The 12,919-nt window shown below is 36.4% G+C and overlaps 2 protein-coding genes across 2 annotated transcripts in view; both read right to left on the bottom strand.

The window, feature by feature from the left end:
• LOC123531464 (speckle targeted PIP5K1A-regulated poly(A) polymerase-like) overlaps positions 1-12,889 on the bottom strand; it is a 43,610-nt gene extending 30,721 nt beyond the window's left edge. Inside the window, exon 1 of the mRNA XM_053517706.1 lies at positions 12,697-12,889. Within this exon, the coding sequence (XP_053373681.1) occupies positions 12,697-12,751 (55 nt within the window). The 5' untranslated portion in view covers positions 12,752-12,889. The remainder of the gene's footprint in view (positions 1-12,696) is intronic.
• On the bottom strand, positions 7,945-9,299 carry LOC123555002 (uncharacterized). The gene is made up of 2 exons (XM_045345506.2): positions 9,199-9,299; positions 7,945-8,785 (listed from the first exon to the last, which is right to left on the bottom strand). Exon 2 carries the CDS (start codon positions 8,747-8,749, stop codon positions 8,003-8,005), a length of 747 nt encoding a protein of 248 aa, XP_045201441.2. The 5' UTR covers positions 8,750-8,785; positions 9,199-9,299; the 3' UTR covers positions 7,945-8,002.
• Positions 12,890-12,919: the final 30 nt, after the last annotated feature.

The following is a 12,919-nucleotide window of genomic DNA, read 5'->3' as shown; positions in this document are numbered from 1 at the left end:
AGTTTTTGACCTCAGATAACCCATATTCAAAACCGACCTAGTTTTCATCAAGGCAATCACTCTGACCAAATTTCATGAAGATCAATTGAAAAATACATCCTCTATTGCATACACAATATTTTTCTTCGATTTGACCTAGTGACTTAGTTTTTGACCCCAGGTGACCCATTTTCGAAATCAGCCTAGATTTTATCAAGGTAATCATTCTTGCTAAATTTCATGAAGTTCAGTTGAAAAATACAGCCTCTATTGCATACACAAGGTTTTTCTTTGATTTGACCTAGTGACCTAGTTTTTGACCCCAGATGACCCATTTTCGAACTTTGTCTAAATTTCATCAAGGCAATCATTCTGACCAAAATTCATGAAGATCAATTGAAAAATACAGCCTCTATTGCATACACAAGGTTTTTACGTGATATGACCTAGTGACCTAGTTTTTGACCCCAGATGACCCATTTTCGAACTCGGCCTAGATTTCATCAAGGTTATCATTCTGACCAAAATTCATGAAGATCAACTGAAAAATACCGCCTCTATCGCATACACAAGGTTTTTCTTTGATTTGACCTAGTGACCTAGTTTCTGACCCGAGATGACCCATTTTCAAACTCGGCCTAGATTTCATCAAGGCAATCATTCTGACCAAAATTCATGAAGATCAATTGAAAAATACAGCCTCTATCGCATACACAAGGTTTTTCTTTGATTTGACCTAGTGACCTAGTTTTTGACCCGAGATGACCCATTTTCGAACTCGGCCTAGATTTCATCAAGGTTATCATTCTGACCAATATTCATGAAGAAGAATTGAAAAATACAGCCTCTATCGCATACACAAGGTTTTTCTTTGATTTGACCTAGTGACCTAGTTTTTGACCCGAGATGACCCACTTTCGAACTCGGCTTAGATTTCATCAAGGTTATCATTCTGACCAATATTCATGAAGATTAATTGAAAAATACCACCTCTATCGCATACACAAGGTTTTTCTTTGATTTGACCTAGTGACCTAGTTTTTGACCCCAGATGACCCATTTTCGAACTTTGTCTAAATTTCATCAAGGCAATCATTCTGACCAAAATTCATGAAGATCAATTGAACAAGAGGGCCAAGATGGCCCTAGGTCGCTCACCTAAGAAACACACCATAACAGTGTAAAACATGTTTGACCTTGTGATTTCATGGAAATAAATATTCTGACCAATTTTCATTAAGATTGAACCAAAAAATTGGTCTCTTGCAATAAAACAAGCATTTTCTTAGATATGACCTAGTTTTTGACCCTAGATAACCCATGTTCAAACTCGACCTAGATTTTATCAAGGCAATCATTCTGACCAAAATTCATGAAGATCAATTGAAAAATACAGCCTCTATCACATACACAAGTTTTTTCTTTGATTTGACCAAGTGACCTGTTTTTGACCTCAGATGACCCATATTCAAATTCGCCCTAGATTTCATTAAGGCAATCATCCTGACCAAATTTCATAAAAATCAATTGAAAAAAAACAGTCTCTATCGCATACACAAAATTTTTCTTTAATTTGACCTAGTGACCTAGTTTTTGACCTCAGATAACCCATATTCAAACTCGACCTAGATTTCATCAAGGCAATCACTCTGACCAAATTTCATGAAGATCAATTGAAAAATACATCCTCTATTGCATACACAATGTTTTTCTTCGATTTGACCTAGTGACCTAGTTTTTGACCCCAGATGACCCATTTTCGAACTCGGCCTAGATTTTATCAAGGTAATCATTCTGGCTAAATTTCATGAAGATCAGTTGAAAAATACAGCCTCTATTGCATACACAAGGTTTTTCTTTGATTTGACCTAGTGACCTAGTTTTTGACCCCAGATGACCCATTTTCGAACTTGGTCTAAATTTCATCAAGGTAATCATTATGACCAAAATTCATGAAGATCAATTGAAAAATACAGCCTCTATCGCATACACAAGGTTTTTCCTTGATTTGACCTAGTGACCTAGTTTTTGACCCGAGATGACCCATTTTCAAACTCGGCCTAGATTTCATCAAGGTAATCATTCTGACCAAAATTCATGAAGATCAATTGAAAAATACAGCCTCTATCGCATACACAAGGTTTTTCTTTGATTTGACGTAGTGACCTAGTTTTTGACCGAGATGACCCATTTTCGAACTCGGCCTAGATTTGATCAAGGTTATCATTCTGACCAATATTCATGAAGAATAATTGAAAAATACAGCCTCTATCGCATACACAAGGTTTTTCTTTGATCTGACCTAGTGACCTAGTTTTTGACCCGAGATGACCCATTTTCTAAATCGGCCTAGATTTCATCAAGGTTATCATTCTGACCAATATTCATGAAGATTAATTGAAAAATACCGCCTCTATCGCATACACAAGGTTTTTCTTTGATTTGACCTAGTGACCTAGTTTTTAACCCGAGATGACCCATTTTCGAACTCGGCCTAGATTTCATCAAGGCAATCATTCTGACCAATATTCATGAAGATCAATTGAAAAATACAGCCTCTATCGCATACACAAGGTTTTTCCTTGATTTGACCTAGTGACCTAGTTTTTGACCCGAGATGACCCATTTTCGAACTCGGCCTAGATTTCATCAAGGTTATCATTCTGACCAATATTCATGAAGATTAATTGAAAAATACAGCCTCTATCGCATACACAAGGTTTTTCTTTGATTTGACCTAGTGACCTAGTTTTTGACCCGAGATGACCCATTTTCGAACTCGGCCTAGATTTCATCAAGGTTATCATTCTGACCAATATTCATGAAGATTAATTGAAAAATACAGCCTCTATCGCATACACAAGCTAAATGTTGACAGACGACAGACGACAGACGACAGACGACGGACGACAGACGCCGGACATCGAGCGATCAGAAAAACTCACCTGAGCATTGCTCAGGTGAGCTAAAAATACAGCCTCTATTGCATACACAAGGTTTTTACGTGATATGACCTAGTGACCTACCGTATTTTCCCGAATTAAGGCCCCCCCTCTAATTAACGCCCCCCACCCATTTTGGAGGGGAAAAAAAGTCAACAAGAACGGGGAAAAATCACCTACCTCATTTTTATAAGTCCACATAATAAGTAATTTACAGTACTAAAGTCCAATGTATTAAAAATTAAACACACTTTTAAACAGTCCATGTACCGTAAGTCCAAAACATTTGTACTAAGTACGGTACGTAACAGAAAATTAAACGGTAAATACATTTTTGATTTGTTTTTCCACCACTCCCGCACACGCTTCCTGCCGACTTTAAACATACTTGCAGCAATGTGTTTACGATATACCCTTTTCTTCGGCAGTTTTAAGAACTTTTAATTTAAAAGCAGGCACAGCAGCGTGTCAAACCATTGACATTGTGTATTGCGCTATTAGCTACCCGCATGTACTATGGAAAATGTTATCGGAGTACACAGCTGTTTGGGTCATGACGTAATGTGTAGTGTCGCGAGCGTGTCAAAAAGCCAGACATGGAATACACGAGGTACCGTATTTAAATGCATAAAAGACACACTGCATTAAATTGGATGCCAAATAATTACGTTTTAGGGGGATTAAACAACACAGAAACACTTTACAGCTAGTTTGAACGATGTTTTTAAGTTTTGTAAACATTTTCATTTTTTATTTTTTTACCTCAAATAAACGCCCCCTCTTTGGAAAATGTAACGCCCCCGGGGGCGTTAATACGGGAAAATACGGTAGTTTTTGACCCCAGATGACCCATTTTCGAACTCGGCCTAGATTTCATCAAGGTTATCATTCTGACCAAAATTCATGAAGATCAACTGAAAAATACCGCCTCTATCGCATACACAAGGTTTTTCTTTGATTTGACCTAGTGACCTAGTTTCTGACCTGAGATGACCCATTTTCAAACTCGGCCTAGATTTCATCAAGGCAATCATTCTGACCAAAATTCATGAAGATCAATTGAAAAATACAGCCTCTATCGCATACACGAGGTTTTTCTTTCATTTGACCTAGTGACCTAGTTTTTGACCCCATATGACCCATTTTCGAACTCGGCCTAGATTTCATCAAAGTTATCATTCTGACCAATATTGATGAAAATTAAATGAAAAATACAGCCTCTATCGTATACACAAGGTTTTTCTTTGATTTGACCTAGTGACCTAGATTTTGACCCGAGATGACCCATTTTCGAACTCGGCCTAGATTTCATCAAGGTTATCATTCTGACCAATATTCATGAAGATTAATTGAAAAATACAGCCTCTATCGCATACACAAGCTAAATGTTGACAGACGACGGACGACAGACGACAGACGCCAGATGACGGACATCGAGCGATCAGAAAAACTCACCTGAGCATTGCTCAGGTGAGCTAAAAAATAAAATGCCAGTCAATTAAATCATAATTCACTAGTTTTATTTATTTTCATATAGAAAACAGTTCACTGCGGTATCTCGCATTCTGTTTACATCGACACCGGTTGGAGTAACTTCCTTGCATAAATCAGTATCAAGCGCTTTATTATTCTGCACAACAACGTTGTTGAATGTTAGTCTGTAAATGATTTGCATTCTATTTGTTTGGCCGGGTAGTGTTGAGTTTTCCATCTTAGAAGTCAGTCAGGATTTGATTATGCTTTGGGAAGGGACTAGTTTTACATTTTGTTTTATATTGTGACAGGTCAAATGTAACAGTGACTGCAAATGTCAGAATTTGACAGAAATATAAAAAAAACAGCCACTCACCGACTTGTTTAGGAAGGGACCAAATGTCTGCTGTAAATTTTGGTAGTCTAATGGATGTCTTATCCTCTACATTTTAAAAATTTATTCAGTTATTTGGTACTGATATGCTACATTGTGTTATATGCATAATATTTCATGTCACAATGTTCTTATGGGCCCTGAATTTATCAATAAACTTGAAACTAAAGTTCATTTACACACAAATGAAAATTCCCCTTTTCTTAGTTTTACGTCAAATTTTTCCCCCTCCAAAGGGCACTGACCCCCTTCCCCCAAAACTGAAAAAAAATCACTGACTGTGTACAGTTTTGAATACTCATTCCGCCATTTTTCAAACATATTCAGCAGGTTATAATATATTTAAAAACGACTTGAATGAAAACAATTTTCCATGTGAACTGTTTGCCAAGTGATCTAGAGTAGGGCTGGGACGATTTGAAAATTCTGAAATCAGTTAATCTTTTGTTTGAAATCTAATCGAACCAGTTAATTGGCCACCATATTGAAAATTCTGTTTTCTTTCCTGACGACCGTATCAACTGTTGAACGTACTTCCAGCAGCTGACTTCATTAGAAACTTACAGACATTACCGTTTGCAAGCAGAATTGGTAAGTCATATTTTGGTGTATTTTACGACATGCAAATCCGAGACTATTGATTGTATTCTGCTGATGTGTTTTAGCGGAAATATACTGTGGATCAATGTGCTGGTCAAAGAAATGTATGAAGTACGACTGGTGATGTTTATTTTTTGAGAGCGATTACCAGTCAGGCCTCGATCTTGACGATAGCCCGGTAGCCCGAGGCTACCAGTTTTTCAGACGGACTACCGAATTTCCCAAGCTGGGTAGTCCGTCGGGCTACTAAGTTTTCAAACATGTTAATAATAAAAGCGTGAAATTTCACCGATTTATCTGATGTTTCCTTTTAAATGACAACGATATTTTCGGTCCGCATAACACCGGTCGGCCATTTTTCCGAAATTTAAATCCCTTAATTTTCACAATAATTACAAAAAGAACTTCATGAATCTGAAATGTACATCCTAAATACTAGCTTTCGTATATTTATGCATGAATTGATGACTTCAGATTTGCAATATATAAAGTAACTTTACAAAATTAAGAAATTACATCTCTAACAAGAGCTGTCGGAGGACAGCAACGCTCGACTATTTAACAGCCTTGTCGCTTGAATGAATAAGAAAGTCGAAAAAGGGGCATAATTTAGTAAAAAAGTAAAATAGGGTTATGGAACCTGCAAAGTGCTTATCAGCTCATGACAGTGGACAAGTGTATGAAGTTTCAATCCATTCCCATTAGTGGGTACTGAGATACCAGCTTAAATATAAGAATTTAACCCAAAAACTCCTAAGTTGAAAAAGGGGCATAATTTTGTAAAATGCAAAGTTGAGTTATTGATCCTTTGCACTGCATGTCATATCATGACAGTGAACTAGTGTGTTAAGTTTCAATCCTTTCCCATTAGTGGATACTGAGATACCAGCTTACATACAAAAACTTAACCAAAAATTTCTATGCTGAAAAAGGGGCATAATTTTGTAAAAAAGCAAAATAAAGTTATGGGACCTGCTTTGTGCATGTCAGATCATGACAGTGAACAAGTGTGTGAAGTTTCAATCCATTCCCATTAGTGAGTACTGAGATACCAGCTTACATACAAAACCTTAACCAAAAAATTCTTAAGTCGAAAAAGGGACATAATTTTGTAAAAAAGCAAAATAGAGTTATGGAACCTGTGCAATGTAAGTCAGTTTATCACAGTAAATAGGTGTGTGAAGTTTCAATCCATTCCCACAAGTGGTTACTGAGATACCAGCTTACATACAAAACCTTAACCAAAAATTTCTAAGTCAAAAAAGGGGCATAATTTTGTAAAAAAGCAAAACAGAGTTATGGAACCTGTGCAATGTAAGTCAGTTTATCACAGTGAATAAGTGTGTGAAGTTTCAATCCATTCCCACAAGTGGTTGCTGAGATACCAGCTTACATACAAAAACTTAACCAAATCGGGACGCGGACGCCGACGCGGACGCGGACGCAGACGCATCCATGGGCGAGTCCAATAGCTCTACTATTCTATGAATAGTCGAGCTAAAAATTACCTGGATTGACTGGAATTTACCCGCGAATTGTACAGATATCAAAACGTCATGCCAGGAATTTTCCATTCCACGAGCATGTGCGACCTATCGTATCGCCGTTACTTAAATGTTTATCGACACGTACACAAAAAACGCTTGTAGTGCATTCATTTTTTAATATAATCGCTTCCAATTTTTAGCACCAATTTAGAAATAATACAGTTTGAATTCTATAATGATTTTAATAAGATGTTGACAGAAATGTAGGCAAAATTCTATAAAAACGATCGAAGTTTCATACAATTATTTGTAAAATTTCAAACAGCGCGATCTTAATTATTTATTCATTCCTAAAAGTAAATAAATAATACATACTATGGTCATAAAATTCAGACTTTTGACAAGGAAGTACAAAAAACAGAATTAAAAAATCTTAAATAATGAAAAAGCGGCAGCAATTTAAATACATCGAGTAAAACGATTTTTGGCAAACAGATTTCTGCAAGTGTGGATGAATAGGTAACGGGACCTCGTGAACGTAAATAAAAACAATGATTGTTTTAAAATAAAGCAGTATGATGTCGCTGTGGTTTTTAAGTTTAATAAGTAAATGAATCTTTGTACATGTCTTTTTTGACTCGACACTATGTCAGATATTCTTTTCAAACAATAATGTAAATTTCTTGAGGGCAAATAGGTCACAGAGGTAGGATATCTACTGTTATCGTTTGACACATTTACCTGTCAGTTTATACGGGATATTGCGCATTCGCTTTTTAAAAAAATTGAAGAAGATACTTTTTTACTGATTTCTTCTCAGCAATTTTAAGAACCGAGGCCGTACGATCAGACAGTGATGTGTCACATGGCGCGAAAAGATGACGTAATGCCATGACAATCTCGGGCAACTAAACCCCTTTGATCTCCACTTTAGATGCCATGATACCGACACACTTCTTTTAGCTCTTTGAGGGGGTTTTAATTGATGATGAAAACAAGGCCAATTACTTGTTTATCAACAGAATAATTACCGATAACTGTTAATGTTTTTTTCTCTCTTTAAGCACAGGTGGGTTGATGATGATTATTGTGTCCACGTCGCCCCGGACTGTGATAATAGGCTACATTTAGTACTGCTTGTCATTCTGCACAAGACTTTTGAGCACATTCAATTGTTTTTGTTGCTTTGAAATTTCATACTTAATTTGATTCATAGCTTTCAAAGGATCTGGTGTTGGCATATGAGATATATTCTCAGTAGATTGTAAGGTTTGAGTCTCTGTCTCTGTGATGGGACTGGGATGTGGGAAAGGTACATTTTGAGTCTCTGTCTCTTTCAATTTGATGGGACTTGGATAAGGGGACACATTCTGAGTCTCTATCTCTTTTAAAGGTTCAGGACATGGGGAAACACCATTTTTAGTTTCTTTCTTTTTCAGGGATTCTGCGCTTGGGGATATATCAGTCTGAATCTCTATCTGTTTCAAGGGATCTAGGCACTGCTTGATCACATTCAAAGTCTCTGGATCTTCACTTTTGTTTTTATTGAAAGATGGTGGTACGAACAATCGCCCCAGCAAGTCGTCCACATTTTTTACGCCTTTAACTTTCTTCTTGTGCGAGAGTGATTTTTTTTGTCCACTGACTTTATTTATTTTGGATGATACCGAAGAAATATTTGCATTACAGAAATCATAGTTAATCTGTCCAAGAACTTGCACAAATTCATTTAGTGACCACTTTCTATTCTTGGTAAAATTAAATAATTCAAGCACTAGACCATTTGTGACTTTGTCAGTTTTTGGCAATTTTTTTTCTAAAACTTGACAGTTAGTTATGCCAGCAGATTTGCAGTATGGGCCTGGATATTCCATTTTATTACCATTTTTCAGCAGACAACGTTTGTGAACCTGAAAATATACAAAAAATTTTAGTGCTTTAAAAAAAAAAGCTCGATCAGCAACGTTTATATACAGTTTCGTCCCCGGTACGAAACGTCTCGGACTTTACCGCTGTTTTTCGTATCGATTTCGTACCCAATGTTTTTCTTTAAAAATCGCATAGAAAATGCTTGTAATATAAAAATAGCGAATTAAATTGTGCCCTTTAATATAAACTGATATAAAACAAAAAGATTTGCTTGCTTTTGGGGTCAGATTCTAGCGATAAACGACAGAAATTCTGTCAGAACGTGTTCGTTCGGCCGCCATTCAGATTTGCATATCGGCGCCGAGACAGCTTCCCAAATTAAACATTAAATTTTGAAAACAATTACGGAAAATATATAAATCTTTTTAAATATTTGACAAAAGTAATGACTTACCAACAATTTTCAATCGGAGTTATATTTAAAGCAGTCAAGTTTAACGACATATCGGCGAATTTTCAGATACACTGATCGATCATAACAAGATAAAAATGGCGACGCCTTTTGCCCCAGTTTGCAGAGGTCAAACGCGCGGAAGGCGTGGATTAAAATATAAATGCGACCGCTTAAATGATGATTCCGAGTAATAAATTTGGTATCAAAATAAAGTTTAGACTTTGCACTTTTAAATGATACTAGCAATAATTAAAAAAGTTTAGGAATTAAGATGAAAAATGACCTTAACTTTATGGACTATTTACTAGGCGTTGTGAGGTCGTATGCAAATTTTGTTTACATCTTGTGAAACGTCAATTTATTGGCTAATCAAAAATCACCATCTCATTAATATTCACAAAAAATACATCCGTCGCATTTGCAAAATAAGCATATTAGTGTCAAAACAGATGGTCCTTATTACGCAATATTCGCATGGTCATAAAAATCAGCAGTTAATCTGTTTATTGACAGACATCCTGCTGCTTATTTTTACACCACATAAAAGAAATTTATATGAGATGAAAGAGAATTTTATTAGCTTTTGAAAGGTGTTTATTGTTTTCAGATTGGATGGTAAATAATGATTTAGCAGCATTTTTTACACAAGTGGTATTAGTAATTATTGGATTTCCAGCGATTTCCTGATAAGCCACTTAGACTATTGTGGTTGCTACATTTACTTGATCATAATGCAAAAAAAACAACAAAAAAACAAATACCGGCCTACCGACACTTACGTTGGCAGAAACCTGGTCGGGCTACTTGATTTCACAAGTTGGTAGCCCTGCTGGCTACCAGCAAAAGTAGGTTAAGATCGAGGCCTGCCAGTGGGGAAGGGGTCCGCAGCCGTCAGATGGGGGAAATTCAGCGTCGTTTTTGCTAAAAAGGGGAATATTTATTGTCTTATACACTGTACAAATAAGCTCATAAAAGTCAAAACAAACTACAGGGTTCGAATTTAAGCTCGCATAGCCATACTCGCGATATGCGAACTCGTGCAAATTTCAAACTGCGAGGTGAGATTTCAGACACCAGCATTTTTTGCGAGTGAAATTTTTTGGCCGAATAATGTGCATTTCTAACGGTATTCTCGATCTTACACTGTTCTTTCTTTAACAACTCGCGGTCATTGCAGCGCATTGTCATTTGCAGAATGAATTTCGGAGCACTCTTTCATCTTTCGTCGTAAACGGAAGTTTACACTCAATACATGTCCTGTGCGCATGTCTTTTCAACTGCTGTCAAGTACCTGCGCCAATTTTGATGACGTTTACCGCATCCGGTGGGTTTTTCTGTAATCTATAATAAGTTACTATTTATATAGTGCAAATACGATTGGCTGAACTCGTCACGTGGATGTTTGTGTTGATGTTCTAATAAAGTGACAAGTCCCGGAAAATGCAAGTTGTTTATTCATTTAGCAAGTTAAAAAAAATACCACTTGCGAAAAAATGCAAGTAGAAAATCTGGCTAAATTCGAACCCTGAATTAAAGAAACAGATTGACAGCATTAGTTGGTGACATGAAGTGTGTTTGCTTCTCACTACACGCTATAAATGGCGATTCGGTATAGTGGTGTCCGGTAATATTGTGGGTTTTCTCGTATTGCAGTAATCTCCCTTTGCCGGAAATTCTTTGCCGGGCAGCACCGAAGTGACTTACATTTGTAAACCGCAACCACGAGATTTTGTTTACGAACATTTTTTGCAAAATTCCATCGTAAATGGTTAGTATTTATTACTTAGTTTTATCGCAACTATTCAATATCTCAAAATTATGCATCTGTTCATCACCCCTTCCCGCCCAAAAACGCTTTTATTTTAAATTAAACTAAATCCACAACCTAGACAGCTTCATAAAGTTCGTCTGATGTATTGTTTTTATGAATGAAATTATTGCAGTCACATGATGACGCAAGTACTAGGCGTGTCCCGCAGCTATCAAAATCAAATACCGCGATATTTGAGAACTACGGGATTGTTAAAGTAGGTCAAGTATGGCTGACATTTTATTGTGTTTTTAACACATTCTCTGCTGGCTGAGAAAGGAAGATGATTTGCAAGTTATAGCAGACAGTTGGTTTAAAGTTTTAATGCTGAAAACAAACTAAAGATCAGACTTCATTGACAGTGATTCATTTTGCTGTGCGTCCTGCGTCAAAGACGCGTACTTTTCGTGGGGGACGCGTTAATTTAAAATGTGTGCAGCCGCGGGACGCAACAAAATTTACTTTATCACCGTTCGATTTGTAAAGCATAGGGCTTGACCTAGGGAGAGACTTGAGCGAAATAGTCGCTTTGTAGCTCCCCACTTCGCTCTAATCTAACATCAAAGCAAAATTCAAGTCGCCCGATTTTTTTTATCCACACTCCACCAGATATCCGCTATCAGCCTGTTGACACTTGACTGGAATATACGATGGCATAATTTAAGCTCCGCCTACTTCAGATTACCGAGAAGTGCGAAGGTGACACTTGTTTTGTAAACTGACTGTTGATAAACAAAGCAGTAGAGATTTATATTACCGGTACATTAGCTTACACATGCTTTTTTGACCTTTAGAAAGTATCTTACCTTGACTGGCTCGAATAATTTCCTTAAATCCACTTATTTTTACTCATATTTTTCAAAACCAAGACTTTAGAAACATAATTTTAATCACTGACACTTTCTGAGATTAAAATAACAACTGAAATTTACCCAAATTTTTGACACTTGCATCAAATTTAGAAATTGGGTTACACATGTTTGACAACTGTTTGTTTTGATGTGAGCCGACAACAGCAGATCAAAGAAGACAGTATTCGAGTGATGTCATAGTGATGTCACTGCTATTGACATGTATTTAATTCACATACTTGTTATTTAAAGTGACTGACTTTGAGTGCATTAGCACTGGGAGCTTGATTTATTTTCTGCTGATATGGAATTAACATTTTTAATTAATTGTATTCATATTTAAAGGGTTTTCTTGGTTTGGGCAATCATTGCAAGAGTGAAAAAAAACTTTAATTTGCAGTTTAATCACATTAGATTCACAAGGTTTACAAAGATTAGAAAACAGAATCACTGACATTTTCAGTGAATTTATTTACTTTAAATTAATAGACTTAAACAAAGACAGGAAATAATAAAATTAGTTACGTTATATTATTATATATTAAGCATATTTCGTTCCTTTTTCAACTTGCATGACTCATTACTCACTGGCTGGGACTCATTGTTTCAAAATATGTGAGTCCCATGGACTCGTATCTTCAGATTTCAAAATGAATCACTGCATTGATATGTTATTTATGTTCCGACCGTTAGTACCGCGATACGAGGGAACTCCATCCTAAGACCTGACACAAGTCATAACCGATAGACGTCAAAATGTTATGTCAGGTCTTATTGATAGGACTGTGCCATAATTGATTATTCATATTACTACTATATCCTAGTACCCTTACTTACAATTTGGCAACTGTGCATTGCAAACTTCGCAGTGTAGTACACCTTGCTGGTTCATAATTTCTAACCTCAACTTGGCTCAAGTCACGTGCAGACGTGGGTAGGGAAGGCTTACAAGTTAACTTTGGACTTTAAGTCTTATCCGAGTAAAATGGAAGAAATAGAACTTCCTCTACAAAATCTTGACAATAAAGTGAATAAAAAGAAATTAATCACAGTTCTTATA

This window comes from Mercenaria mercenaria, chromosome 11 (genome assembly GCF_021730395.1).
Source record: "Mercenaria mercenaria strain notata chromosome 11, MADL_Memer_1, whole genome shotgun sequence".
Classification (NCBI taxonomy): domain Eukaryota; kingdom Metazoa; phylum Mollusca; class Bivalvia; order Venerida; family Veneridae; genus Mercenaria; species Mercenaria mercenaria.
This window is presented reverse-complemented; position numbering and strand designations above follow the sequence as displayed.

Coding starts and splice junctions, on each gene's coding strand:
- LOC123555002 (XM_045345506.2), bottom strand. CDS start 8,749: ATGGAATATCCAGGCCCATACTGCAAATCTGCTGGCATAACTAACTGT.